A 26,654-nucleotide genomic window follows, 5' to 3' on the forward strand; every position below is an offset into this window, starting at 1 on the left:
TGTTTATATTCTTTCCAGTTAAAAAGGAACCAGTTGGTAGCGAGGATCCCCAGTCCAACGCGAGAGCGAGGGGTTCAGGTTGAGAAAGCTGAGCTAGTAGGCTTCTTTTGGAATAATTTAAGTTGGTAAAAGTTTGTAATAATGTTTAATACTCAGTTTGAGTTTGAAATAGTTGGGATTTGAACGGTTTGTAATATATTAGTGTGTTTGGCTTGTGTGCATACTTTAACCTGTTGCGGTCCGTGGTGGTTGGTAAGTAGGGTCACTGCATATATTATTATTATCTTTATTATTGTTATAAGCATGTTATAAATAAGGTGTATGTGTGGGCCCCAAACTTCTGACCCGGGTTTGGAGGGCGCCACAAAATATGTTTGATTTGATTCATGAATACAGCAATCAGAGTGTGATTCTTTTGTTTCAGGAGTCTCTATATGAGAATTTTATTTTATTAGCATGTATGCATGTAATTATTTAGAGTAAAATATAAAGTAGGTCACTTACTGCGTCCAAATGTATCAAGTGGGTTACTGATTACAAAACTGACTCAATCAGTCACTCATTTAAAAATTTGTCTAAAAAATATCATTTTATCGTTAGTCCAAGTTCTCAAAAGTATTATATATTGAGTTTCACACATTTTTAATGAATGATATTACATCCAAATGAAAGGTTTCAAGTTCTACTATTTTAGATAATATTGTTAGATTTTTAGAATTTTATCAACTATTTATTTTAATTTTTTGATTGTTTTATTTGATTTAAAAAAATAGTAGATAAATTTTAAAAATTTTAAAAATATTATCTAAAATACTAGAACTCCGATGTTTCATTTGAATGTAATATCATTCATAAAAAATGTACAAAACTCATTACTCCCTTCGTCCCAATTTATCTTTCTTGTTTAACTTTTTTGCGGTCAAATTGACCGAACTTTGACCAAAAATTTCACATAGTACGTTATCGAAAATATCTATAAAAATTATATCATCAGAAAGTATGTTTAATCTACTTTAATATGTATTTTTCAGTTTTTCAAAATAATAAAAAAAAATAAAATTTTATTTACGGTCAAAGTTGAGTCAATTTGACCATCAAAAATCAAACCAGACAGATAAATTGGGACGGAGGGAGTATATAATACTTTTAAAAATTTCGACTAACGATAGAGTAATATTTTTTATACAAGTTTTCAAATGAATGACTCATTTGAATCAGTTTTGTAATCAAAAACCCACTTAATACATTTTAACGACATTTTAACGCAGTGAGTGACCTACTTGATATTTAATCAAATAACAAAGATTTTAATTTAAAGTTAAAGATTGTTGCCATATGTGAACGTATACAAACCGTATATTACAAATGACCTTAGAAGTTCAATCCCATCACAAAAGTGCTATAATAATTTAATCATTTTATTTGCTTAATTTCCGATTTATTTAAACCTATAATTGAGTTCTCTTGTTTCCTTGTGAAGAAGGTTCTCCTGGAACCTAATCATATATACCATACCATAAGAAAAAATAAATTAGAACTCATTTAAATAGACCCCCTTTCAAAAAAAGGAACTAGACCCGACGAAGTTGGTCCAGACATGAAGAACCGAACCGAAAAACATAAAAACGAGATTCAATTTTATATTTGAATTAGATCACCCGAAATTTAACCAAATTCAATATTCCGATCCGAACTAAAATCAATTCAATACAGTCAAATCTGATAATAATCTCCCAATAAAAAGAAAATCTGATATCGAAAATTACCCGAATCAAAATTGAATCTCTGGCAGGACATGTTGGCGGATAAGATTGTTCAACTGAGTATTAGCCCATTTTCCTTTGCACTCCTACTGGTTAAGAAAAAAGGAAAGCTGATATGGCAATTTAATGATTATAGAGCTCTCCACGCCATCACTGTCAACGATTAATTTCCGGAAGTGTTACTTGATGAACACAACACAAACTTCTTATCCGGAATATTGACTTGAGGGCTGGCTACTTTCAGATCAAGTGCATTCTGAATATATTTATAAAACAGTTCTACACACACAAGACAGTTTTATGGGTTTCTTGTCATGCCATTTGGTCTATAATGCACCATCTACCTTTCAAAGCTACCATGAACGATTTGTTTCAACCGTTTCTACCCAAGTTTGTTAACCACAACTTCCACTTGCAATATCTATCTTGATAACTGGATGTATTCTCCATTAATGTATGTTGTTACCTGCTTCTTGATGATATAGACATACCCAAAACCTGAATAATTCCAAGTTCATTTTAACTGCCCAGCAACAGCCAATCCATTCGCCAGAATAGACGGTGCCAAACAGACCAGACCTGCAAGCAGCCCTGAAATTAAGCCATTGGTATCGGCCTCTAATTTGCAGCCACAGATGTAGCCAGAATCACACAGAATGTGACTGCAATGACTCTCATCAAAAGCAGAGAACCTATAAAACGAAGACAGAAGATAAATAGAGTTGAGCTAAAAAAATGATTGATCAGATGAAACGCTTTCTTGAAACCTGAGAGGAATAAATCCAAAAGTAACTTGAAACAAATCAAGAATTGAATCTTTGCCACACATCGTATGATAGACCTTTTCTGAAAAGACTTGTTAAGATCACTGACTTTCAACAAAAGAAACCAATGAACGTGCATTTCAGCATTTTCAAGGATCATACATTACTAAAGCAACTCATTGAAATGGACTTGTTCGAAACACGAACTTAAAGCTTATATATACTGCCAACAATGTTTACATATACATACATGTATCTTGTCACATAGAAGAATGAATCAAAAAAAGAACACAAAAGGACTCTAGTATGACAACCCGGGTCAAATCCCGAGCCTTTTTCGAAAATCGGGTCAAGACCCAATTCCGAGTCCGAAATAAGCCGAAGCCTACTGTCCCAATTGCAGCCAACTTGGATAACGACCAGCCCACCACAGGCCCCACGAGATCATGATTTATTGGTGCAAGTAGTAGTAGTAGTATTTTGCCTTATAAACTGAACAGAAGTCCCAAATCTCCTCAATGTGGGACTGGGGTGTACATCTAGTGTCTTAAATAGACAGTTGAATGCAACTGAATTTAAATAGCCACCATGCTTTACTTCTAGCTTACCCATTTGCTGGATTGAACATTATTGAAATATTCAAGATATTCATATTCACGGAGGTCTGGACACTATTTATAGTTTTATACTAATTGCAGATGTTTGCGACAAGGGGGTATCAACACCACTTGTTGCATCAACTCCAAAAGAGTATGACTAAGGCTAGATACCTGCCATACCAACAAGAAAAATAACAAGGGACAAAAAAAGGTAATATTAGATTACGAAGGTCATACAATTTACATAAAGAACGTGATGCAGAGAGATTTTAATGCATAACACAAGCATACAAATCATGCTTTAAAGCAATTTAATATGAGTCACTGAGATAAAACATAGGCAGTGGCTACACCACCGACACCAAGACAGAAGACAAAAATAAATATTGGGCCAAAAACCATATTTGTTATGCCGCCTGCCCCTGTATTATCCGAGGAATGTGATTCAGATCCAATTGGACACAAACTCTATTTCAAAAGTTGGCTTAAGCAGCAACTAAGCTTATTTGCATTTGGCACTAAACCTTCTTATCTAATTACTAGGCCATTAAGTAATATTATGCATATTTAGCTCTTTCTTTATTCTTATAAATAAATAAAAAATCCTGTCAGTTTCCGATTTCTGCACATTTTTCAGGATGAGTTTTTTCGAGGTATAATAGTACCCGTCATAATTTAGTCCTGTACTTACAAGTGGCATAGGGAAGGAACTGTGTGTCCTTACATCCTCAAAAGACAGCTGGCAGAGCAGTGACTTAAGAACAGCTGGAGCACCAAGATACCTCAATTTGAAGTACTGATGTGCAGGGTTTAGCATAGGTGAATCTTATAACATGAAAAAAACGAAGTCTTTCAGCAATCACAAAATGCTCTTTTCTAGTGTACCAAACAAATGAAAGAATGCAAGATTTTCATTCTTACAAAAGTTCCTTACCGATTTGACCCCCACAATATTCAAGGCCTCTGCTAATATCAGTAATAAAGCTTGGATAATGCCAAGAATGCCATCAATCATTTGACCTGATGAGGATGATCAAATGCTCCTTTTTTCAGACTCAGTCTTCACTATATTACAGAAGTTTGGCATGTGACAACAATTTGGTACAATCATCAGACTCTGATACAAACACAGAATATGACTAGTTACTTTAAGGATGTTGTATAAACAATTTTTAGATACCTGATTTATACTGACAAGTGTCCATAAAGTAACATACCTTCAATTGGAATTCACGTATCTCCATCAGTACTATTCAATCTTAAGTGATCGAGGAAAGACAATGCTTAGAAGGAAATATACAATATACTGGAGGACCAACATGCAATAACCTATTACCTATAGAATGCTCTGTTTAACACAAGGAAGTATTACAGACTGCTTCGAAGTCATGCATTTCCACATATCTGTAGTGATCGACTATACATTGTTGCTTCTCACTCTTTTGTTCAAGCCAGCTATAACCTGGATTCTTTACAATGCTCTTCTTACTCATCATATCTCTCACATCTTTCACCTCATCCCATCTTCCTAATGAAGAATACATATTGGCCAGAAGAACATAGGGGGCAGAATTTTTTGGGTCCAAAGAGAAAAGTGCATCTGCTGCTCTTCTTGCCAAGCTCACATTATCATGGAGCCTACAAGAACTAAGCAAAACTTCCCATACAATTGGATCATCTTTGCATGGCATCTTATCCACTAGTACCTCAATTTCATGGAACCGGCCAGCACGACCCAGAGTATCTATCATACAAGTATAATGATCAGAAAGAGGCTCTTCTCCGTGGTCTGACTGCATTGAGTTGAATACTGCAACTCCATGATCAACCAATCCTGAATGGCTGCAAGCAGTTAAAACAGCAAGAAAACTTATTCCGTCTAATTTTTCACCAGATTGAATCATTTCATCATAGAGATCAATAGCCTCGTTGCCGCATCCATTCTGTGCATATCCATGTATCATTTCATTCCATGTAATAGTATTTCTAAAGGGCATTGTATCAAAGAAAATCCTGGCTTCATGAACTTCGCCACATTTAGAGTACATGTCAATCAGAGCACTTCCAACATATACATCATTAACACCTCCCTCTTTCACTATCTGTGCATGAATTTGTCTCCCCTGAGGAACAGATGATGATTTCGCACAACTACTCAAGATGGTAGCGTAAGAAAATTGAGTAGGATACAACCCTTTTCCTATCATTTGTTTAAACAAATTGAATGCTTCCTTATCAAGCGAATTCAGTGATAATCCAGCTATCATAGAATTCCAACAGACAACATCCCTGTCTTGAATCCTATCAAATATAGATTTTGCAACATCTGCCTGATTGCATTTTGAATAGAGGCCAATAAGCGCACTACCAACATAAATATCAGTGTGATTCAAACCCTTGATGGAGGTACAATGAACTGATTTCCCCCATTCGAAAAGCCCCAACACAGCACACGAATTAAGGATAATAGCCAAAGTAGTCCGATCAGCTTGGACATTCCGAAACTGCATTTCTCTAAAGAGCTTAATAGCCTCTTTAAATTTTTCATTTTGAAAATACCCTGAGAGCATTGCATTCCATGAAGCTAAGCTTGGACATGCCATGTTACTGAATATTTTACGCGCAGTTTCAACATCCCCTGACTTGATACATGCTGCAAGCATATTGACGTGAGTGACTTCATCTGCTTCAAAGCCATATCTTTTCATCATTTGCATATACTCTAACGCCTTATCAATTTGATAATCCTGACCATATCCGCCTATCATGACATTCAATGAAACAATACTAACTTCAGGCAAATAAGTGAAAACGGCTTCAGCACTCTCCATATCCCGTGTCTTAGCATACATATCAAGTAAAGAGTTACCCAAGTGAAGGTCATTCTCAAACCCAAGTCTAATAATGAGCCCATGTATAAGTCGTCCATGGGCATTACCCAATAATCCCTTCGTATTACCAATCCCGCTTCTCGAAAAAACCCCTAAAACACACGATAACGAAATAGAATCCACACTAATACCAATCCTAAACATCCACCTAAACATTTTAAGCGCCTCCTCAACTTGATCCGTCTCCGCTAAAACCCCCATCATAGCCGTAAACGACACCTCATTCGGCTCCCCCAAATCCTCAAAAGCCTTAACAGCATCCCCAACACACCCACACTTCGCATACATACTCAACACCGCATTCCCCACATACACATTCTCATCTAATCCAATCTTAATCGCAACACAATGCTCCCCTCTCCCACCCTCCACATCCCTCGCCATCCCACACGCACTCACCACACTCGCCAACGTAAAATGCGTAGGCACAAATCCCTCCCACTTCATCCTACAATAAACACGCAACGCTTCCCCCATCATCCCATTCTTAACCAACGCACTAATCAACGTGTTCCACGACACCGTATTTCTCTCAGGCATTTCATCAAACAACACATGTGCATCCTCCAATTTGTTAGACTTACAATAAGCACTTAACATTGCATTACAAGAGTAAATATTCTTCAGCGGCATTTGATCAAACAAGTGGCGTGCAGTGTTGATTTTATTACATTTATTGTAAAGCTCAATGAGACGATTTGAGAGGAATGTGTCGGCGAAGAGACCGTGACGGAGAATGTGGGCGTGGATGAGCTCGCCTGAAATGTGTGATTTTTTGTCAATGCATGTTTGTAAGAGATTCGCTAAATAAGTTGTGGTCTTGCTCATATTTTATTCACTGTTGTAACTTTTAAAAAATGTCCGAAGACCGTGAACCAGTAGAGATAAATTTCGGAATGAACAAAAATCGAATTCAAAGCGAACGCATAAGTCACTTGCCACTTGAGCTTTTAGAGTTTTCAGACTAATAATTACCGATGTTTCATAGCGTTTAATTTATCAAAATTAAAACAAAATTGATTCTGTTATAATAATAAAAATATTATTAATTTAACCAAATTTTTGAAAAGTTTGAATTAGCGCTTAGATTGTAAAGTTTGAAATAGTGATGGAAGTTTAAATTGTTTGGATACTTTATTGAAAAGAAAGGTAGAACTAAAAATCATATAATAAGAAATATATAATTTGGAAACAATTCAAATATGATGTAGCGGCCAACAAAGTATTAGTTATAATGAGTACGTGTTCCCTTTGTGAGAAGTCACGAGTTCGGCTGTTATTACAAGACATCTGTCTATGCTTCTCTGATCAATATTTTTAACGCTCTATGCTTCTCTGATCAATGTTCTTATTTTGGTTAAAACTTATATATTGTTGAGTAACGTTGATCATATCTAACAATCACCACTAATAAAAGTTTTGTGAAGTTTTCATAATTTGGGAAGTTCATTTTTCTTCTAGTGGCTTAGTGTTTGGCATCCCATTTGGTGGTCATATATGGGCTGAAAGTCCGTTATCAATTGCATCAGGTCGTTTGGCACATTTCAGCAAATGATTATATATTGACAAATATAATAAAAATTGCAAAGTTGGTTTATCTGAACATTCCCGTTTTCACAAGATTGGTGGTCATATATGGGCTGCAAGTCCGTTATCAATTGTATCAGGCCTTTTGGCACCTTTCAGCAAATGATCATATATTGACAAATATGATGAAAATGGCAAAGTTGGTTTATCTCGACATTCATGTTCTCATATATGGGCTGAAAGTCCGTTATTCGTTTGGCACCTTTCAGCAAATAATCATATATTGACAAATATGATGAAAATTACAAAGTTGGTTTATCTGGATATTCCCGTTCTCACATCCATTCCTGCTCCTCTAATTTTTAATCTGCTAAATCAGCCATTTATCATTTATTTATTGGCTTTGAACTCTGCTCTACTTTTCTGCTGCTATATTGAATATATATATATGTATTTATTTCAACTTTGCTATTATTTTTTTACTTTTTTTTTGTTTTTAATAATTTTTAATTTTCTCTTTTAAATTTTATATTCATATACCAAATTATTATATTAAAATTTAATTTTTTAAAAATAAATTATAACTTTTAAGTTATCATTTACCAAATACCGTAACCAACTTATAAGTAAATTATCCAAACACTTAAATAACAACACTGGTTCATTTGCTTTTGTTATTTAGGTGTTTGGATAATTTTATGTATAAGTTACTTATAAGTTGATAATGTGTTTGGCAAGTGATAACTTATAAGCTAAAAGATAAAATTTTAAAAAATTTAAAAAATTCATGATAATTTTAATACTTGAATATAAAATTAAAAATAGTAATATTAAAATATAAACTCTTAAAAGAAAAAAAAATTAAAAAATTATAACATTTACATAATATGAGTAACAATCTCATCAAATTTTTACTTAATAGTATTATTTTTTACCTCAATTATATTCACACATAATTAATTTATATCATTAGAACGTAAATCTAAACTACTTTAATATGTAATTTTTTAACTTTTAAATATAATTTACTGTGAAATTTGAGTCAATTGGACAGTAAAAGTCAAACAAAACACATAAAGTGGAACAAACGAAGTATTATAATTAAAATATGAATAATATAATTAATATTAAAAAATAATATTTTAACTACATATAAATAAATATTAGGTATTGAGTTTAACAAGAACAAAAATATATGGCAAATACCAAAATTTTCAGATTACTTTCTACTTGATCCTGAGTCGGAGCCGGATTCACTTCTTCTGTAGCCAAACCTTAGCATTTTAGTTTCCTCTAATTTTCGGTGGCAATAATCTTAAAATTAATAATCATATGACCAACATTTCCATATTTATATGTCTATTAGTGAATTCTGACAAATAGGTTTAGTGGTGTAGTTGGTTATCACGTCTGTCTAACACACAGACGGTCCCCGGTTCGAGCCCGGGCGAAGCCACAAATTTCCTAATTTTTATTTTCGGCAGCAATATATAATTTCTTAAATTTTGGAGGAAAATATTATAATTGCAATTTCTTATATTTTGCTCTACTAAAAATGTTTAAATATGTGTTTGATAAATACCAATATTAATGTGTTTACCAAGTTGGTAATTTTAAAAGTTACGGGTATAAAAATAAAGTTTCGTACAAATATTTAGCCACGTATCTAACCAAAGAAACTACACTTTTGGTTAGATTTCTTTTTTTTCCGTCGCTTTATTTTTTCCTAATTTTATAATATTAATTTTAGTTTCAGCTAAAATTCTTTATATAGATAGAAAATAGTGTACCTAATTCGTTAAAGTTAATTGATATAACATAATATATTATATTCACAATTTATTTGATTTTTTCGTTGTTTCATAATGCTACCATTCAGGGAGAGGCCGCTTCTTCCTAGGGATTCATTTTCTCTATCATAAAGTCTTGTTTTTTAAAATAAACACTTCAGTTTGAAAATAAACACTTCTAGTGAAATATCCCTGTTGCTATTATTGTATCTTGATACAATTCATTTAAAAGGTTAAAATAACTGTTTAAAAATATTACATTACAATTTTTTTATGTGTATTGCAAGTTTCTAAAAGGTACATCCATTGTCTTTGTGTCATCTGAGGCCTGGGGGCCTATCACAGTTTCAATGAGCCTAACTCAACTAGTTAGATGTCTTGACAATCTTTTTTGTTTGCACAAGTACAAATGCTCATTTATATCAACATTATTTTTGCAAAACAGACAGATACAGCAGTGTCCGAGTGAAGATAGAGATTCTGAATGCTAAAACAAATAATAACTAAAGAAGAATTATAATATTTCAACAAGAAAACTCGAAATCACTACAAAGTAATTCAATCAATCCCAGGGAAGTCAGTTCAGACCACATTAGAGATGTGGACCAAACAGTTAGGAAGTGGAGTGCTGTAATAACAACCAAACTCTAAAATCACTAATGCTACATTTAACCAATCTAAGGCAGTTCAAACCACATAAGAGATGTGTATTAATGTTAATGTTTCCTCGACCTTTTCCGTCTGTCATGGAGAAGTAATTTGGCTCCTGATCCTGCTCGAACGCCTCACTGGAGTCACTATTTCTTCCTCTCCGTAGGCCTAAAAGAACGAAACAAGAATTTTATCAGTTTACGGATACATAAAAGCTGATTACTAGAATGAATGAATAAGACCAAAACTGAAATGGCTGAGTTGTGTACTTACATGATGCTTTATAGGAATCCTCTCGTAAGTTGTGAAGCTTCCGTAAGAAGGGGAACCTGTCTCTGATGAGGATGCCAAGGACTCTCGTTTGTTGTTCACTGTCGACTTCCTTTCCTGGCTCTGTGCTTTGTTTATTTTCTTTGATGAGCCCTTGCTATTCTGAAAGGTGCTCATTGCAGATGGACATGACTCCCCGGACATTTCAGGATTTTTTACCACATTCACTGCATCAGTGGTGTTTTTTCCTTTCTTAAGAAATGTCAAAGCTGAAGCTGCCATTACAGCAAGAACAAGGAAGGAAATCCCCAACATTGCATGGACAAATGGTTTGTTTTCCACAACTTCTGAGACCACTTGTGACTTGCTCCCGGAATCTCTATCTGTGACGCTGAATTCAGTTCCACGAACAAACTCCGTAGGATTAATCGCTTCAGGAGCTTTTACTTCTGATTTAGCTTCAGAAGCCAGTGAATCAACGGCGGATTGATCTTCAAAAGGTTTGTTTTCCACAATTTCTGAGACCACTTTTGACTTGCTCTCGGAATATCTATCTGTGGCGCTGAATTCGTTTTCAAAAACAGCCTCTGTAGGAGTTTCTGATTTAGCTATAGAAGCCGGTGAATCAATAACTGATTGATCTTTAAAAGGTTTGTTCTCCACAACTTCTAAGACCATTTCTGACTTGCTCTCGGAATCTCTATCTGTGAAGCTGAATTCGGTTTCACGAACAAACTCCGTGGCAATGATCACTTTAGGAGCATCTACTTCTGGTTTAGCTTTAGGAGCCGGTGAGTCAATAACTGATTGATCTTCACTCTCTTCTGCAGTATCAGAATCGTTAATTTCCTCTGGAATCATCCTTTGTACTTCGGTTTCCTCCTCATCTTGCTCACTGAAAACGCTTCTTAAATGAGCCATTTCTTCCAGATCATCCCTGGCTTCTTCCTTCACCATAGGCTCGAACTCGTATTCATCATGGATTTCAGCTACCTTCTTCTTCTGGCGGTTGACCTCAAAGTAGTCAACTTTAGAAGCATGTTCCTGAAATTCAGTGATATTGCAGAATTGCACCGAAATGGATCTATCTTCTTTACCAAGATGAGGAATTAGCTTAGAAAAGTAAAGGATGGCTTGGGATGAAAACTGCTTAAGCTCTCGAGCAAAGCTATGCAAATATTTGTTTGCATTTATAGCAAGATCAGATGAATCATAGCACTGCTGTAAATCTTTAAGTAATCCGTCAAGCTTTTCTCTTGCAAATACAGCAATTTCAGATGATTCATACCAGCTTTGGAAATCACCAGCCAACCCCGACAACCTATCAATCTCCTTTCTTGCTAAAGCAGCAACTTCAGATGATTCGTAAAGCTTATAAAAGCTTGAATCCTTAATAACAGGTAGACTAGTGATGGAAACATCCATGAAAGAAACAGATACACAAGCAATTAAGAGCATTAAAATCAGAGAAATGAACTTTGTTCTTGTAAAGAAACCTGGTTTAGGTGCTTTCTGATCTTCACATAATTGTTTAAGCATTTCGGTGCTTATGGGAGGAGTACTAGACGGGGTTGGTTCAGAACAGAGGAGTGCTTCTTCTTCTTCAGTGAGGATTGACTCGGAAACCAGGAGCTCCTCTTCTTCTGACTTAGATATCGTAAAGGAATCTGGTTTAGCTTCAAAAATATGTGTAAGCATCTGGTCGCATATAGGAGTACCAACAGGCGTTGGTTCAGAAAGCAGAAGGGCTTCTTCTTCTTCAGATGGTAATGTCTCTGTTGTAGACCCCTCCTTCGAATCTCCAGAATCGGTTTCTTCAGTGACGTCATTGTCTTCAAACTCCTTATTATCTTCAAAGTTGAGACCTTCTTTGCTTTGATAAATTTCCATCTGGCGGGGTCTATAGCGAAGAAATTGAGGCCTTGGGGAGAGGTAGTTGGTCTTAGGATCATATGGCGGAAATGATGGGTCAGCATCGAGAGGTGCTATAGCAGGAGAAGAGAAAGGTCCGAGATCCAAACTGGAATCAAGATTGACAGAATCATAATCTGATTGTTTTTCGGCCTTATTGGGTGTTTCAGAATCATAAAAACTGTTGTAGGGACTTGACTCAAGGTGGGGAATTGGGAGCACTTCTTCAGAAAAGGTAACTCTTTTCGACGCCTTCAACACCTCTTTACTGTGGAAACCAGCTAAATCGCTTGAAATTTCAATAATGTTCTGGTTGAAGCCTGATTCTGACTTTGAATCAAAGTCAGAAACTGAAGACTCTTGACCATCAGAGAATGAGATTGATGTTCGAATTGATTCATTCCTCTCCCCTAATATCTTCTTTCTCGGTGATGGAGTGAACTTTGAAGCTGCGGATATTGTTGGGGACATAAAGTTCTTGCTAGCTTTTAATGGCGATTTGCATTTTGTGGCTTTCAAATTGTGCGCTTTATCATTCTCTTTTTCTTCATAACTCCTCAAAGAACCTTCTTTACCAGCTGAAAGCCTTCGTCCAAATTCTGAAATACAGAAAAACATTAAGAACAAGTTGAAACAAGGGACCAGAACTTTAACATAAAAGAGGGAGAACAACATCAATCCAGAGACAGGGACGCAAGTTTTCCATAAAACCTATACACAACCTTCTTCTCTTCATAAATTAACAAGCTGGCAATTTTTCAGTTCAGAATCCAAAAATAACCCATAGCAAAATCTAAAAAAGCATGCTTTAAACCCCCAAATTTGTACATACAAAACTACATATTCAAGTAGTCACTACTCATAAGTATTCACAATTTACAATATTTCTATAAAAAAATCATGGATCATCATCATTGAAACCTTTGTAAGACGCTCCTAATTGAAATTTAAAAGAACCCCTAAAAATCTCGAAGAACAAGCTTTTCTCGGATCGAATCCCAAAAGAACACCACAGAAAATTTTCAAGAAATTCCATGTTATACCATCCCCTAAATTATACCTACAAAACTCTACATCTTAAACAAGAATCAACAGTAACCATACAATTTTTTCACAAATCAAAACCCATTCTCAAAATCTTGAAACAAAAACACCCCCTTTCTTCAAGATTCATAAAACCCCAATACCAAAACCCTAATCATATCACCAAATTATCGAAAAATCAAATCTTTTTCCAGCTCAAAGAAACCCCACATCAATACACACATATAAAACTATACTACATCTATAACAAGAATCACAATCATGCATTTTGCTCAAAAATCAAAACCCATCAACAAAATCTTGAAAAAAAACAACAACCCAAATCAACAAGATCCAAAACCACCCAAAAATCAAGAATCACAAAAACAAACACAAATAAACACAAAAAAAATGTATGTATAGATTACCTGCAGGACTATTAGCAGGCGTGTTGGGAACAAAGCTTCTAGGTCTACCAAAAGGGTTGCCTGTAAAACTCCTTCTGATTGAAGAATTAGTCTCAGAAGCTCTTAAATTTGGGTTTGTTGATGGTCTTGATTGTAGTGGAGATGGTGATCTGTTTGATACCATTTTTAATCAAATTTTTTGATCAATTTTTGAAGGTGTGGAGAGATTTTACGAATAGAAATAAATCTTGAGAGTTGTAAAGTTAATAAATTTGAGATTCTTGAAATCAAATTGGAAAGTTTAGGGCACTTAATGTTGAAGATAGTGTAACGGCTACTTGGGTTGTTTTTATATAGTCAAAACAAGTATATGACCGTTGAACTAAAGTATTGTTTAACTCTCTTCTTATGAGCTTTTTAAAATTTGGCTTTTTAAAAGTTTACTGCACTTCATAATTCTTAAGTTCGGAAGAAAAATGCTAAAGTACTCGTACATCTTAACTTCAAAATCATTTCATTTTAACTTTACTTATGTTTGGTTCTTTTTAGTGTTAAAAAATAAAAAGTAGAACAACGTTTTTATAATTACAATATATAATTTTTGATTTTACTAAAAATATATTTAAAATTTGGGTATTTAAAAGGTACTTAAAGTTGTTATTATATTTACAATTGAATTGCTTGCGAATCCTAAAAAGGTGAATTTATTTATTTATTTTCGAGGGTTGTCTACTTATAATAATGTTGTAACTTTAAGTAAGAAAATAAATATCTTGTATTTAATAATTTTGCATTAATAATAACTTACGATTCGGGTACGATTCTTTTCATTTAATTTATTATCAAATATAGTATTTTTTGTTCAAAGACACGGAGAAGAAGACAGAGATTAAAGAATATAAAAAAATGCAGTGGTGACTACATTAAAGAAATTAGGTACACTGGTTTAGGTAACGGGTGAGAAAGTTTAAAACAAAATAACAAGACGTCATATTTGTATAATATATAAAGTCTGATATCGGTAATTTTGAATAATGTAAAAAAAATAGGAGGCATAATCCAAAAGTTAGTGTGTAAAGAATTGGTTACTGCTTAATTTATTTTAGTAATTTGTTTTAGTAGCTCAAATTTGAAGATATTTTATCGATGGAGGTATGTTCAACTATAATTAAGTAGACTTCTTAAAATTTTCATTATCAATCAGAAGGGAATTTTTTTTAAAAAAAATTATAAAGCATAAAAATTTGGATTTTGTAAGAATATCATGTAATATTCAATAAAAACTATATCTCTTCCTTAAATTAAGATCCATATTTATTTTGATAGATTTCTTTATTTATAAACTTGTGCAAAATACTACACTAATAATTCATGAGATATTGGATAAATTGAAAAATTATTAACCAAACAAAGTGTAAACCTTAAACGATCTGTAAAGAAATTTGTACTTCCAGGTATTTGCTTATTGCAGTTGGAACAAAATCAGGATCACCTTCTAAAATACGAATATTAATAGGACATTCATGTTGAAACAATAGAAAAACTGACAGTCAAGTAAAACTTGTCAGCTTGCTATGCAGTAGGACTAACTGATTTCAATTCTAACTGGTAATTTCACCAATTATGCCGAGGTTAAAAAAATTGCAATGTTTCACAATACAATTTACGGCGACTAACAAGCCTGTGTTATTCTCTCATTCGATTTTTTCGTTTTATCACAATATGTGAAGCTAACTGTGTAAACCAAATTTCCTACAATGCATAATCAGGTATACCAATTATTTTATAAAAAAATCAGTATTTAAAAATGCTAGTTCCGATATGAAAGATCCTTCAGCTGCTGAGGATCAACCTCAGAAGGCGCACAAGTGAGGGCACACTGAGCAGTCATCGTCTTTGGGAAAGCTATGACGTCGCGGATCGAATTTGCGCCAGCTAATAGCATCACTAATCTATCTAATCCGAAAGCAATACCCCCTGCACCGGTAAGAGCTAGATTGTTTAGAAACACATATTGTTGAAAAAGTTGCAAGGAAGCCTAAGAAGGATCACAATTTGAGAACGTAATATATGGTTTTCATTTATTTCCTCATTAAATAGAAAGATCCATATCAAGCTCGAAAAAAACCTTTTTGTATGTTTTTGGAACCAAAAAATAAAAAATATATAAAACAATCGATAACCGGGTTGCAAAAAACTAACGTATAGATTTAATAATATTTCACTTAATTAGCAAAAAAAAAATAATAAATATTATTTCACTTACAAAACCCACATATGCTAATTTTACGAGTTAAATGGAAAAACAAGACTTCCTGGGACTCAAATGACATTTTCACCAGATAAAGATGTGATAAAACATATGACAAGGACTGTAAGGATATATGCATTTATATTTGCAGAGTTTAAAGATTTATCCCAACCATGTGGAGGAGCACCCATGTCCAATGCCTCTAAAAGATAGCCAAACTTTGCTTCAGCCTGTAGATATAAAAAAACAGCATCTATATTGTTATTTGCTCACCCGGCAGCAAATGTTATTTTGTACAAAATGCATTTTAGTGCTCTAGTATAGAAGCGCCGATGCAATTCGCAATGACAGGATGCACAACTATCAAAGCAGACTGTACACTTAATAACAGCCGAAAGAAATGGCATGATAACTATACACTACATAAACTCTCTAGTTAATGACCTAGTATGCAAAATTCACTGCTATAAATTGTACGGATGGAAGAAAACTAAATTTCCAAGTCAAAAGGAAGAAGATTAATATAATTCAAGAAAACAGTGGATTAAGCAAGATGCGGTGAATTAACCTAGAAACTAGCCACTGTAACTTTGAGCAGTTAAACATTACCAAATTAAACTAATTAATTGCTTACCTGTTCAAGCGAAATGCCAATAATTTTTAAGACCTTTTCTTGGACTTCACGCTTATAAATTCTCAAACTTCCTCCACCAATCTATGATATAACCCAAAGACACAGTTGAAGGTATTGCGTCATTCTCCAATGCTAGTATTGTGACACAAGATTACAATTCAATAGCTGCAGGAAAATCCATGTATGTACACAAATACCTCAACTCCATTGTAGACCATGTCATAAGCTAAGGCACGAGCAGAGGAAAGATCCTTCATGTCTTCAGGGTGTGGGGCAGTAAAAGGATGATGCAAAGCCTTGCAAAATATCAAAATTTTCAAGTCAACACTACTACTAATTTAAGATATAGACCAAAATACCTATAGTATCAAATGAACAACCCTGGCAAGTTAAATCTTCATCCAAATTTATATTGATATTAAATTCATTATTAAACAGTGTAACCAGTAAAACCAAATATGTTGCCATATGAGGTAGCCAACCAAAAACAGACTTTAGTGGCCTTCATGATCCTACTCATTTGAAGTAGACTTCAGGATAATTTTACTCATATGAAATAGGTTCAACAAGGACTTAACATTTTAAAGAAAACATAAATCATGACCAAAATAAGTCCCACTTGTAGTAAGAACCAGGAATGGAAAAACCATATGACAGTTCCAAGTTATTTATAGCATACAGTTGGAGTATATGATCATCTCATAAATACAAAATGTGAAAGATATAGCATGAATATCTACTCTAAATTGAATAGATATAATGACTCTCGCAACTTCCAAAAAGTTAACAATGACTTCGTAAGTATATATATGGCGTACGAACCTCAAACCTCTCTTCTAAACTGTTCCACTCAAACATTGGAAAGTCAGTGACCCACAGGATGGAATGCCTGGTCTAAATATCATACAAAACAAAAGGATTTGAGTTAAACATTATTTGTGTGTAGGGAGGGGGGGGGGGGGGAAGAAGAGAGACGCAGATGTAATATATATTCCAATCACAAACATACATTGTCAACCAAACCCAGCTGATGGGCTAAAAATATCCTCAGGCGGTCAAGGGTTTTATTAACTGACGAATGGCTGCCAACCGCAAACAAGATAAGATCACCTGATTCCGCAGCACATCGTTCTAGTAGCTGCTGTTTTCTACTTTGGTCCATATTTGATACAAGGGCAGCAATCCCTTCAACATCCCCTATTTTTGACAAGGGTCCGGCAATAAACATTTCTTGAAAATTTTAATGCATATAATATATATATACATATAATATATATATATAATTACTGGAAATAAGTACTTACCATCACTCACGACTTTCAGGTATGGTAACCCTTTCGCCCCAGATTTGATTGCTTCACTGTATAAATCACCTTTCTTAAGAGCCGTGTTTGAATAAGTTTTCCCTCCCGATGGTACACACAGTGCTTTGATAACACCCCCACTTGCCACGGCATCTGCGAATACTTTAAAAGGGGATTCTATAAACAAATCGGAGACCTGCATTTCAAACAAACAAGATGAATAATAAAGTAAAACCCGCAAGAATCATAAAGTTTTAGGAAAGCGTTTAAAACTGACTATTGATTTAGAACAACACCTCAGGTGATCAACATATGTGTTTTACAGAACACACAGCACTTCAGTATTCTTTTAAAGAAGAGCCTCTATATTCCTAAGAGTAGGGTAAGGTTTGTGTACCGGCTCATCTGGCTTACCTTACAATAAGTTATTTATATAGTAAAATAAATAAACACTACATCTGAGTATCTCACCCTCCCTAGACCCGACTTGTGAGACACACAGGGTATGTGTTTATATTGGTTCAGCTTGGCTTATGTATAGTCGATAAAGAACATTAGTGAAGCAAATTACTTGCGCAACATGAAAAGTGCGAAAACAAATTCTACCAACTTAATCCTCTTACTTCTAGGCATTAATGAAAACAATTGCAGATAACTTTATAGAAGAAATCATTTCTTTATTAAAGTGGTGAAACATATATATAGTCAATAATAATGCATCATATAGTTATTGCTAGCTCAGAGAGAGAGTGAGAGAGGGGGAGGGAGGGGGAGAGAGAGGGAGGGGGGGAGCGGGAGGAGGGCGGGGGGGGGGGGGAGAGATAGAGAGAGAGAGAGAGCATTACATCCTTTAATTCAAGATCAAAACGAATATCTGGCCTGCTAGCTCAGAGAGAGAGTGAGAGAGGGGGAGGGAGGGGGGAGAGAGAGGGAGGGGGGGAGCGGGAGGAGGGGGGGGGGGAGAGAGAGAGCATTACATCCTTTAATTCAAGATCAAAACGAATATCTGGCCTGTCAGAACCATATCGACTCATTGCTTCATCATATGTAAGCCTCGGGAAAGGATTTGGTAGCTGAACACCTTTGATCTCTAAAAAAACCTGCAAAAATGTGTCCCATTACGCTTTACATGTACAGCTAACTTGGCAAGTATCTAGACCTATTAGATCAATACTGCAAATAGATTTACACAAAAGACACAAGTAGAAAACAAGAGGTAACGAGATTGAGCTTCCAACAACTTGCCCCACGGGTCCTAGGCCCACTGCGCTATTCCGCCACATGTGCTGTAATGCACTGCAACTACACGGACAGACAGCTATTCCTCATCTTATATTACAAGAATATTTTTGGGTTGAATAAGGTGACAAACCCAATTTATATATTAAGCTCTAGCTTGTTATAGGAGATTCAGATTGACTTTAATTCCGTACAGATCTTCTAAATTCCAACGAGCATGGACATTAAAAAACAAATAGCATAAACAAGCTTTAAAAAGGCTACTTGCAGGCAACCAGCAGATTAGTAATGTATATTTCAACTATAATTGATGCCAAATCCACCTTCAAAGAAAATCTTCTCCAGAATTTACATGAACCAGCATATTTAAGCCTCCCTTTGCTTGCCAGAAAATAACTTGATTTTAGGCAAGAAAATTAATTTCCCAGAAAACATTTATCCGGAAGATAAATACCACGGACATGTTTTTTCAGAGAAATAATTTTTCGGTTCTGGCATTTGCCTATCATGAAAAAAATTGTGAGGAGGTGTTCAATTTGGAAAACATTCCTCTTTTTAAACGAAGAAGTCATTTTTTAATATTCCTCTATATTTTCTCAGGCCAAGAAATGCATGAGAATATTTTCCAAAATTTCTGTTTTTCCTGTGTTTGTTTAATTTCTAAAAAGTATTTTCCTAAAACTATACACATGCTAGAAAAAAAGAAAGACATTTACCTTGAATATATTTTCCATGAAACAAACGAAACCTAAGGGTAACCATATCAAACCGATCCTAGTCCTGGGGTAAAATCTAAAGCTACGTCTACTATAAGCAACGCAATACCCATATGATTCAAAACACAGCTCAGGACCAATGCTCATGCCGCACGATGATCATAATGACACAATAATCTCAATTTTAACCTACTACCTGTTTTTCATTCTTTTTTTCTTCTGACTCCAGAATCTCAAGCGAACACAAGAAATAAAAAATCTTCGAAAATGTTTTCCCGAGCCCAAACAAACTCCCGCAAATCCGGAAAATATTTTCCAGGAAAACATTTTCCAAGAAACAAGAGGAGCCTTAATAGTCGCCAATTAACTAAAACAAAAATAGAGTTCCACTAACACTTTATATTTAAAGACTATACAAATATTGTTGAAAGCTCATCTCTCTCGCTTAAGCTAACTTTAAATAATTAAAAACAGAAGCACCAACCTGTCTAATCATATCCTCATTCAGCTTTAACATGTCCTCCAAAGGAGTGAAAGCTAATTCCATGTCAAGTTGCGTGAACTCAGGTTGCCTATCAGCCCGTAGATCCTCATCCCTGAAACATCTGGCAACAGAACACAAATAAATCTAAGAGTTTATTTCTCTCCCTCAACTTTAATAGAAATGGCAATATATCTATACTACTCTCTTGATCATCTCTTATTGACATCTAAGATTTCTAATAATGCTGGAAACTTGACCTTGTCATTTCTTCTTAGTAAATAACTGAAATGAAATTCGTTCACAATAAAACTGCCTTTCAAAAGCAAGGTGGAAAAGCCAGTAGAAGTCCAAAGGAACAAGAACAAAAAACAGAGCAAAACAGGTAAGGAAGAAAGAACACCAAACAGACCTTGCTGAAAAATTACCTTGCTATCTGATAGTACTTATCAAAACCAGAAACCATCAGCATTTGCTTAAAGAGCTGTGGACTTTGGGGCAAAGCATAGAAAGTTCCTGGCTTCATAATAACGATGCAGTATTAGAACGGTTGCAATTAATTATGAGATGGATTCGACAATTATGAAAATATGGTGTTTCGGGTTCAGGGGGACACAGCACATACATACAAAATTGTACATATTTATACGGTGTTATATGTGACAAAATTTGTTACTAGAACATAGAGTATGTTCAAATTGTACCACACAGTCAAAGACATTGCTTCAACATCCATAATACTTGAAATATATTAGATGATCGGAGATGACAATAGTATTAAGATAAGGAGTAGAGACTATTAATGTTTTTTCAAAATTTGAACCACTCCAGCACCCCCTCCAGATATGATAGGTATGCACCTCCGCACCGCTGAGTACACTGATGGGGAAGGAATTCAAGAATTATTATAAATGTATACATCAATTAATTTAAATATATTTATTGTAGAGATAAAGGTGTATTTATCTATGTACTTCATATGTGAAGCTATTAGATTATTAAACAAGTATGTTATTTATCATAAGCTCAATTGTTTATCAGCCTTCGTCTATTAGGTTATATAATTGCGTTGGGAATAAGTAATGTAATCCCCAGATTCCCCGCATATTAATAAGACCTGGTTTTTTAGATATTATCAAATATACTGTTGGCTCTCTTTGATCATGGATTGTGATCCTTCTTAATTTCTCCCTTCTACAGTTGGGAAACCCTGGGGTAGTGATTACCTAATGTATAGCCCTACAGTGGCCCTTGCCCCCCCCCCCCAAAGATTTTCTCAACCTCATTTGTATATTATCATATAGTCTGTTATATGACTAATATTTGTCTTCTCTATTGTAGTAGTTGGGATCCACAAATATAGTCGGCCCAAATTTATATTACTGACTTAAGTTAATTTTAGGGGCCCAATAAATATCAAAGTAGTCTCTTCAGGCAGACATGAATTTCTTACTCTTCAGTCACTGTAATACTGCCTTCTTGAATTGGTTAATTTAATTATTAAACATTGGCATTTTGATACATAATGAATAAAAATAATATATCTTGGTAATTTCATACATATAATTTTAAAAACGGCCCCCCTCGAGACGGAATCCAGCATCCGCCCATCTCCCGTGGTTGAATCACCCCCTAATTTATCTATGAAATCATATTTTATATAATAATCATAAACAGTATGTAAACCAGGTGAAGGAGGTTTGCTTTCTAGATTATTTCGAATCCCTTATTCTTTGTAAATACATGTCTTTGGGAACTATACTGGTGGGTGGAGCTTATAGACCAATTGCTTTATCTGTCACAACCCTCATCATAAAAAAAGCTTATGACTACCACTGTAACAATTGAAACTAACAAAGCTTAAAGCTTACAAAAATCAATATAAAACACAGTCTGAAATGGTTACATTAAACATATGGCTAATGGCTCGCAAGATGGTCTAACTTAAAAAGTAGCCCGTAATGACATTAGTAACCATAGTTAAGAAAGGGGAACTTTAAAAGTAGATTTATGGAACTGGTCTTGTACCTGAACTCTTGAAGGCACCAGATAGTCCCGTGCACCCTCTGGAGTAGATCTAGACAGTATTGGAGTCTCAATCTACCTTGTAACATTAAAACATAAGAATTAGAAAGGGAATGACACGGATACATTCTGTATTCAAGAACAGACCAAAATATGTTAACAAGATTTAACATTTAATACCTCCACAAAACCATGTAAATCCTCCAAGTACCTACGGATAAATTTAACCACCCGATGTCGCAACATTATATTGGAATTCATTTGTGGTCGACGCAAAGCAAGGCATCGGTACCTGCAACATGGTCCTGAGACCTTTTTATCAATAGAACATGGCAGACGTGCGCACCAAACAAAACCAAAGACCTAAGTGAAAGTATGGTTTATCGAGTTAACCTCTTAGAGCAGTTCCTAGAGGCTTCCCATTTAGACTTTTATATTAAAATTTGAATCACTAATAAGAAGTTAATCCAAGATACTCTCCTAGGTCATCATCAAAATGTTAGAAGTCTCCCTCCCCTCCTTACTTCTCTTAAATATTCAATTCCATAAGATATCTAAAATCATGCCCCGGCAATAAGTGCCGTCATAAATAGACTAGATGATGATATAAACTAGAAGCTTCTGTCTGTTTTACTAAAAAACACATAAAATTTAAGGTAGCTACTAGCTTGCAAATACATACACAACTAGTTCAATAACAATAAGGAACTAATGAGCCTCATTCTTTCGACACGCCAAAATCGGGTATTTAAGTTAAGGTAAAAAGGTAGACCCTCCCTGATACTTACTGAGCAATAAAGGCTTTCAGGACTATATAACTATATAGCCTGCCCATATAAATTAAATTGCATATCATGTGAAAACTAGTGATAAAAATGATTAGATTATACATACTAAGCACGCATGGGAACTTCAATTACAACTTGACTTGGATTTAGGATTCTACAAAACATATATAAGCTAAACTATATTATTGAACACAACTAAAATAATAAACAAGATTACTTTAAACAAGTTACCTCAAGCCAATTTCCTCTTTGAACGGATCGTTTTTTGCATCATCAGACGTTGTAATCAAAAATGGCAACTTACATTTTACAGCATTCAAGATTTGGACATTCTCTGCAGCAATCTGATACATAAACACCACCACCAGCAATGAAAGACATTATTAAAGAATAAAAAATTATATACTTGACACTTTTTTATACTATCAGAAAGCCTAACAGACATGTACTACATGATACCAAACTTTTATGAGGACGAAATGGTAACTTAAACTTCTTTCTAGCATGTACATTTCCAATTATTATAAAAAATTACTCTTAGAATATAGATCCGGTCGGGTCTTCCTCTAACACTTTAAGGTTTTACATGAGCTGGTTACTCATAATGACATCAGAGCTGGTTATTTAAAGAAAAATCTGCTCTTGTTTTCTTGTCCAGCTTCAAAGTTTTAGTCTGTTTTTTTACTTCGTCTTTCTTGGACTTCATCTTTTGGTTCTTATTTCTTCTTAAATCATGTCACTAGAGCGATCAGAATTCATATCATTTTCTTGCATCTTTGTCATGATATCAGAGCTTAGGCTGGCAGGAGAACTAAAGTTCGATTCCCAGCCACCCCCAACATTCTCACAATTTAATGTGGACACGAAAGACAATTTATGCCCCAAAGATGGGCGCCCGTGTACCACTCTTCGACCCAAAAATGGGCTCTCGAGTGAGGGGGAGTGTTAGAATATAGATCCGATCGGGTCTTCCTCTAACACCTTAAGGTTTTAGATGAGCTGGTTACTCAACAATTACCTTATATGGCTACATATTCACCTTCGCATCCAAAATATGGTAACTAATATACTATACGCATGTAACATATTACTAAATGATTACCACACGGTATTATCTACCTTGCCTAGTCCAAGGTTTCACATGTTATTAGAGCATCTCCAACCCAACTCTAAATTTGCACTTTCACACCATTTTGGTGTAAAAATCCTCTCCAAACCAACTCTAAAAGTTGCACAATTTGGTGTCACACCAAAAGTTACACCAAATTTGGTGTCACGCTAAATTTTTAGAGTTTTTGTATATTCCCATATTGCCCTTGTACTCCTTTACTAAAACAAATTTGTTCCATTTATATCCCACCACTTTATTACTTTTGGCTTTACTTTTGTACTTTGGTAATAAAATAATCTATATAGTACAAGAATGGTGTAAAATTTAGTGTTGGCGGATTAGGGTTGAATTTAATGATAGTGTAGTTTTTACACTATTTTGGTGTAAAAATTACACCAAAATAGTGTAATGGGTTGGAGATGCTCTTATATTAGACACCACACTAAGTAAATTGCAACTTAGGTTTTAATATAACTCCATGTTTCCTCTTATGCAATTACCGAAATCGAATTCCCTAAATATCATGTCAATGTCTGTCCAATTATTTGGCATGTTATAATCCAGTCTAAAACTAAAAATAATTGGTAAAAATGATAATGTCAACGAAAAATTACAAGTACTCAGCCTGAGTTATCCTATTAACAACTAACACCTAGATTTAGATCAACAAGAAGGAATGGAAAAGTCAACCCACCTCAATCATGCCGGTCTTCATTTTCTTGTTTACTGACTCAGCGGGCCGCTTTCGAACAACTCCTTCCACACTGATAACATACTCGAGCCTCGAGTCATTAATTACTGAATGTGCTTCAGGAAACTCATCTGGGAGTGTTGTAACCTGAATATAAAATACACACCATCATTTCCTCAAGACCAGACCAGATTACTCTCCGATACAAAACCAAATTCCAATTTAATTCATATAAACTTCCAATAAAACATTGAAAGCAAACTTCCGCAATCACTTTTCCGGTCCATGCCAGTATACTCCCAAATAATTTATTCCACCACCAAATAAATTTCGAAATCGAACACAATAATTCAACTTCTTAGCTATTAAGTCCTTAGCTAATGATACATACAGAAATCTTGCAACACATTCATAAAAATGTTGCAAAAATCTTCCTTAGCTAATGATACTTACACACACACACACATAATATACCTTGAATAATTCGAGAATGATCTCTGAATTAAGAAGTCAAACTCACTAAAAATAACACATGCAACATATACATACAAATCTTGCAAAAATCTTTCTTTTTTAAAAACTCTACATACACACATACACACATACACATAACTGAATAAATTCAGAATGATAAAATCAAACACTATTATTCAACTTAGCCATTTTTTGAACAAGAAACTCACTATAAAAAACATCTTGCAATACATACACACGAATCTTGCAATTATCTTCCTTGGTAAATTATACTTACACACACAATATACCTAAATGATTCCAGAATGGTCACCAATACAAAATCACATTCTGATCTCAAATATAAATTTCATATGCGACATTGACAGCAAAACCATCACAGTAAATATTTTTTTCCCAAATCATAAAATCAAACACAAAAATTCGACATAGCCATTAGCCAAGTACAAACTCAATAAAAGAAAACATCTTGCAGCACATACATACAAAATCTTGCAAAAATCTTCCTACTTTAATAATACTTACACACAAACACACACACAAGTATACCTGAATAATTCCAGAATGGTCTCTAAGATTAAGAAAACTAAGGCCACCATGAATCCTATGAAGAGCAACCCACCCACAAAGACAAACCCTTTTACCAACATCATTTTCAGACAAATCACCACAAAGCCCACTTCTACTCACCCACAAAAGACTTTCATCAATGGGTTTTTTTGAAACTGGGATTAAAGTGTCTGGAGAAGCAGAAGCAGTAATTGAGAGGCTTCTTGAGGGTTTTACAGAGATGGGTTTCAAGAATTTGTTGAGATAAAATAGAGGAAGAGGGGGTTTAAGGTAAAAAGGTCTGAGCTTTAGTGATAAAGATGGTAATGCTCTGAGGTATAGAGACATGGGTGGGTGGGTGTTTATGTGAAGAGGGGTTTTGGAGATGGAGGAGCTTATCTGAGTTCTGTAGTGAAGTAAATGCTAAAGGGGTTTTGGGCTTTGAAACTGGGATTGGCTTTTGTGGTTTGTCTCGTGCCAATTTGACCAAACCTCTTCCCATTCGTTTTACCCATTTAACCATTTAGATTTCGAAAAGATTTTTAGACCCGGAACAGTTTGGATCTGAATTTGGATATTAAGTATATCGAACCGATATCCGGCCCGAAACCCAAAAACCATTCTAAACCCGATCCGAACCTAAAACCCGAAAAATATCTGATAGCATATTTTTATCTTACATAATTTTATAACAATAATATATGATTTATATATATCAAATATTTAAATCTAGTATTTATAACCGGGAAATTGGATAATTGTCGATAATTAAATTTATTATATTTGACGCTAGTA

General features: G+C 34.6%; 3 protein-coding genes and 1 non-coding gene across 8 annotated transcripts; 1 reads left to right on the top strand and 3 right to left on the bottom strand.

Annotated features, from left to right (window-relative positions):
- Positions 1-1,634: 1,634 nt before the first annotated feature.
- LOC141687329 (pentatricopeptide repeat-containing protein At4g20770-like) lies at positions 1,635-6,972 on the bottom strand. 5 transcript variants are annotated; one of them, XM_074492569.1, is made up of 4 exons: positions 4,344-6,972; positions 4,061-4,243; positions 3,818-3,951; positions 1,635-2,455 (listed from the first exon to the last, which is right to left on the bottom strand). In XM_074492569.1, exon 1 carries the CDS (start codon positions 6,843-6,845, stop codon positions 4,479-4,481), a length of 2,367 nt encoding a protein of 788 aa, XP_074348670.1. In that variant the 5' UTR covers positions 6,846-6,972; the 3' UTR covers positions 1,635-2,455; positions 3,818-3,951; positions 4,061-4,243; positions 4,344-4,478. The 5 variants fall into 5 exon arrangements, with proteins under 5 accessions (XP_074348670.1, XP_074348669.1, XP_074348671.1 ...); XM_074492568.1 differs by having other exon boundaries at positions 1,635-3,297; XM_074492570.1 differs by lacking the exon at positions 3,818-3,951 and having other exon boundaries at positions 1,635-3,297.
- Positions 6,973-8,926: 1,954 nt separating this feature from the next.
- Positions 8,927-9,000, top strand: TRNAV-AAC (transfer RNA valine (anticodon AAC)). The gene has a single exon. It is a non-coding gene; the product is annotated as a tRNA-Val (tRNA).
- An 810-nt stretch (positions 9,001-9,810) lies between these two features.
- LOC141682452 (uncharacterized) lies at positions 9,811-13,895 on the bottom strand. The gene is made up of 3 exons (XM_074487153.1): positions 13,618-13,895; positions 10,259-12,765; positions 9,811-10,153 (listed from the first exon to the last, which is right to left on the bottom strand). The coding sequence occupies exons 1-3, from the start codon at positions 13,778-13,780 to the stop codon at positions 10,079-10,081; spliced, it is 2,745 nt and encodes a 914-aa protein (XP_074343254.1). The 5' UTR covers positions 13,781-13,895; the 3' UTR covers positions 9,811-10,078.
- Positions 13,896-15,186: 1,291 nt separating this feature from the next.
- Positions 15,187-26,336, bottom strand: LOC141684690 (aspartate--tRNA ligase, chloroplastic/mitochondrial-like). Its single transcript, XM_074489771.1, has 15 exons — positions 25,860-26,336; positions 24,840-24,983; positions 23,266-23,378; positions 22,427-22,538; positions 22,250-22,321; positions 20,650-20,741; positions 20,225-20,345; positions 18,763-18,885; positions 17,786-17,981; positions 17,491-17,678; positions 17,304-17,375; positions 16,679-16,777; positions 16,482-16,562; positions 16,020-16,077; positions 15,187-15,573 (listed from the first exon to the last, which is right to left on the bottom strand). The coding sequence occupies exons 1-15, from the start codon at positions 26,205-26,207 to the stop codon at positions 15,407-15,409; spliced, it is 1,986 nt and encodes a 661-aa protein (XP_074345872.1). The 5' UTR covers positions 26,208-26,336; the 3' UTR covers positions 15,187-15,406.
- Between the last annotated feature and the right edge of the window lie 318 nt (positions 26,337-26,654).

This window comes from Apium graveolens, chromosome 9, assembly GCF_009905375.1.
Source record: "Apium graveolens cultivar Ventura chromosome 9, ASM990537v1, whole genome shotgun sequence".
Lineage (NCBI taxonomy): Eukaryota > Viridiplantae > Streptophyta > Magnoliopsida > Apiales > Apiaceae > Apium > Apium graveolens.

Excerpts from the sequence above, each read along its gene's own strand:
- LOC141687329 (XM_074492570.1), bottom strand. The coding sequence starts at position 6,845 with ATGAGCAAGACCACAACTTATTTAGCGAATCTCTTACAAACATGCATT.
- LOC141682452 (XM_074487153.1), bottom strand. The coding sequence starts at position 13,780 with ATGGTATCAAACAGATCACCATCTCCACTACAATCAAGACCATCAACA. Across the intron at positions 12,766-13,617 it reads GCCTGCTAATAGTCCTGCAG|AATTTGGACGAAGGCTTTCA; the intron begins GTAATCTATACA and ends TCTGTATTTCAG. Across the intron at positions 10,154-10,258 it reads GGATTCCTATAAAGCATCAT|GCCTACGGAGAGGAAGAAAT; the intron begins GTAAGTACACAA and ends TCGTTCTTTTAG.
- LOC141684690 (XM_074489771.1), bottom strand. The coding sequence starts at position 26,207 with ATGTCTCTATACCTCAGAGCATTACCATCTTTATCACTAAAGCTCAGA. Across the intron at positions 23,379-24,839 it reads TGAAGACCGGCATGATTGAG|ATTGCTGCAGAGAATGTCCA; the intron begins GTGGGTTGACTT and ends TTTATGTATCAG. Across the intron at positions 18,886-20,224 it reads ATGAGGATATGATTAGACAG|GTTTTTTTAGAGATCAAAGG; the intron begins GTTGGTGCTTCT and ends ACATTTTTGCAG.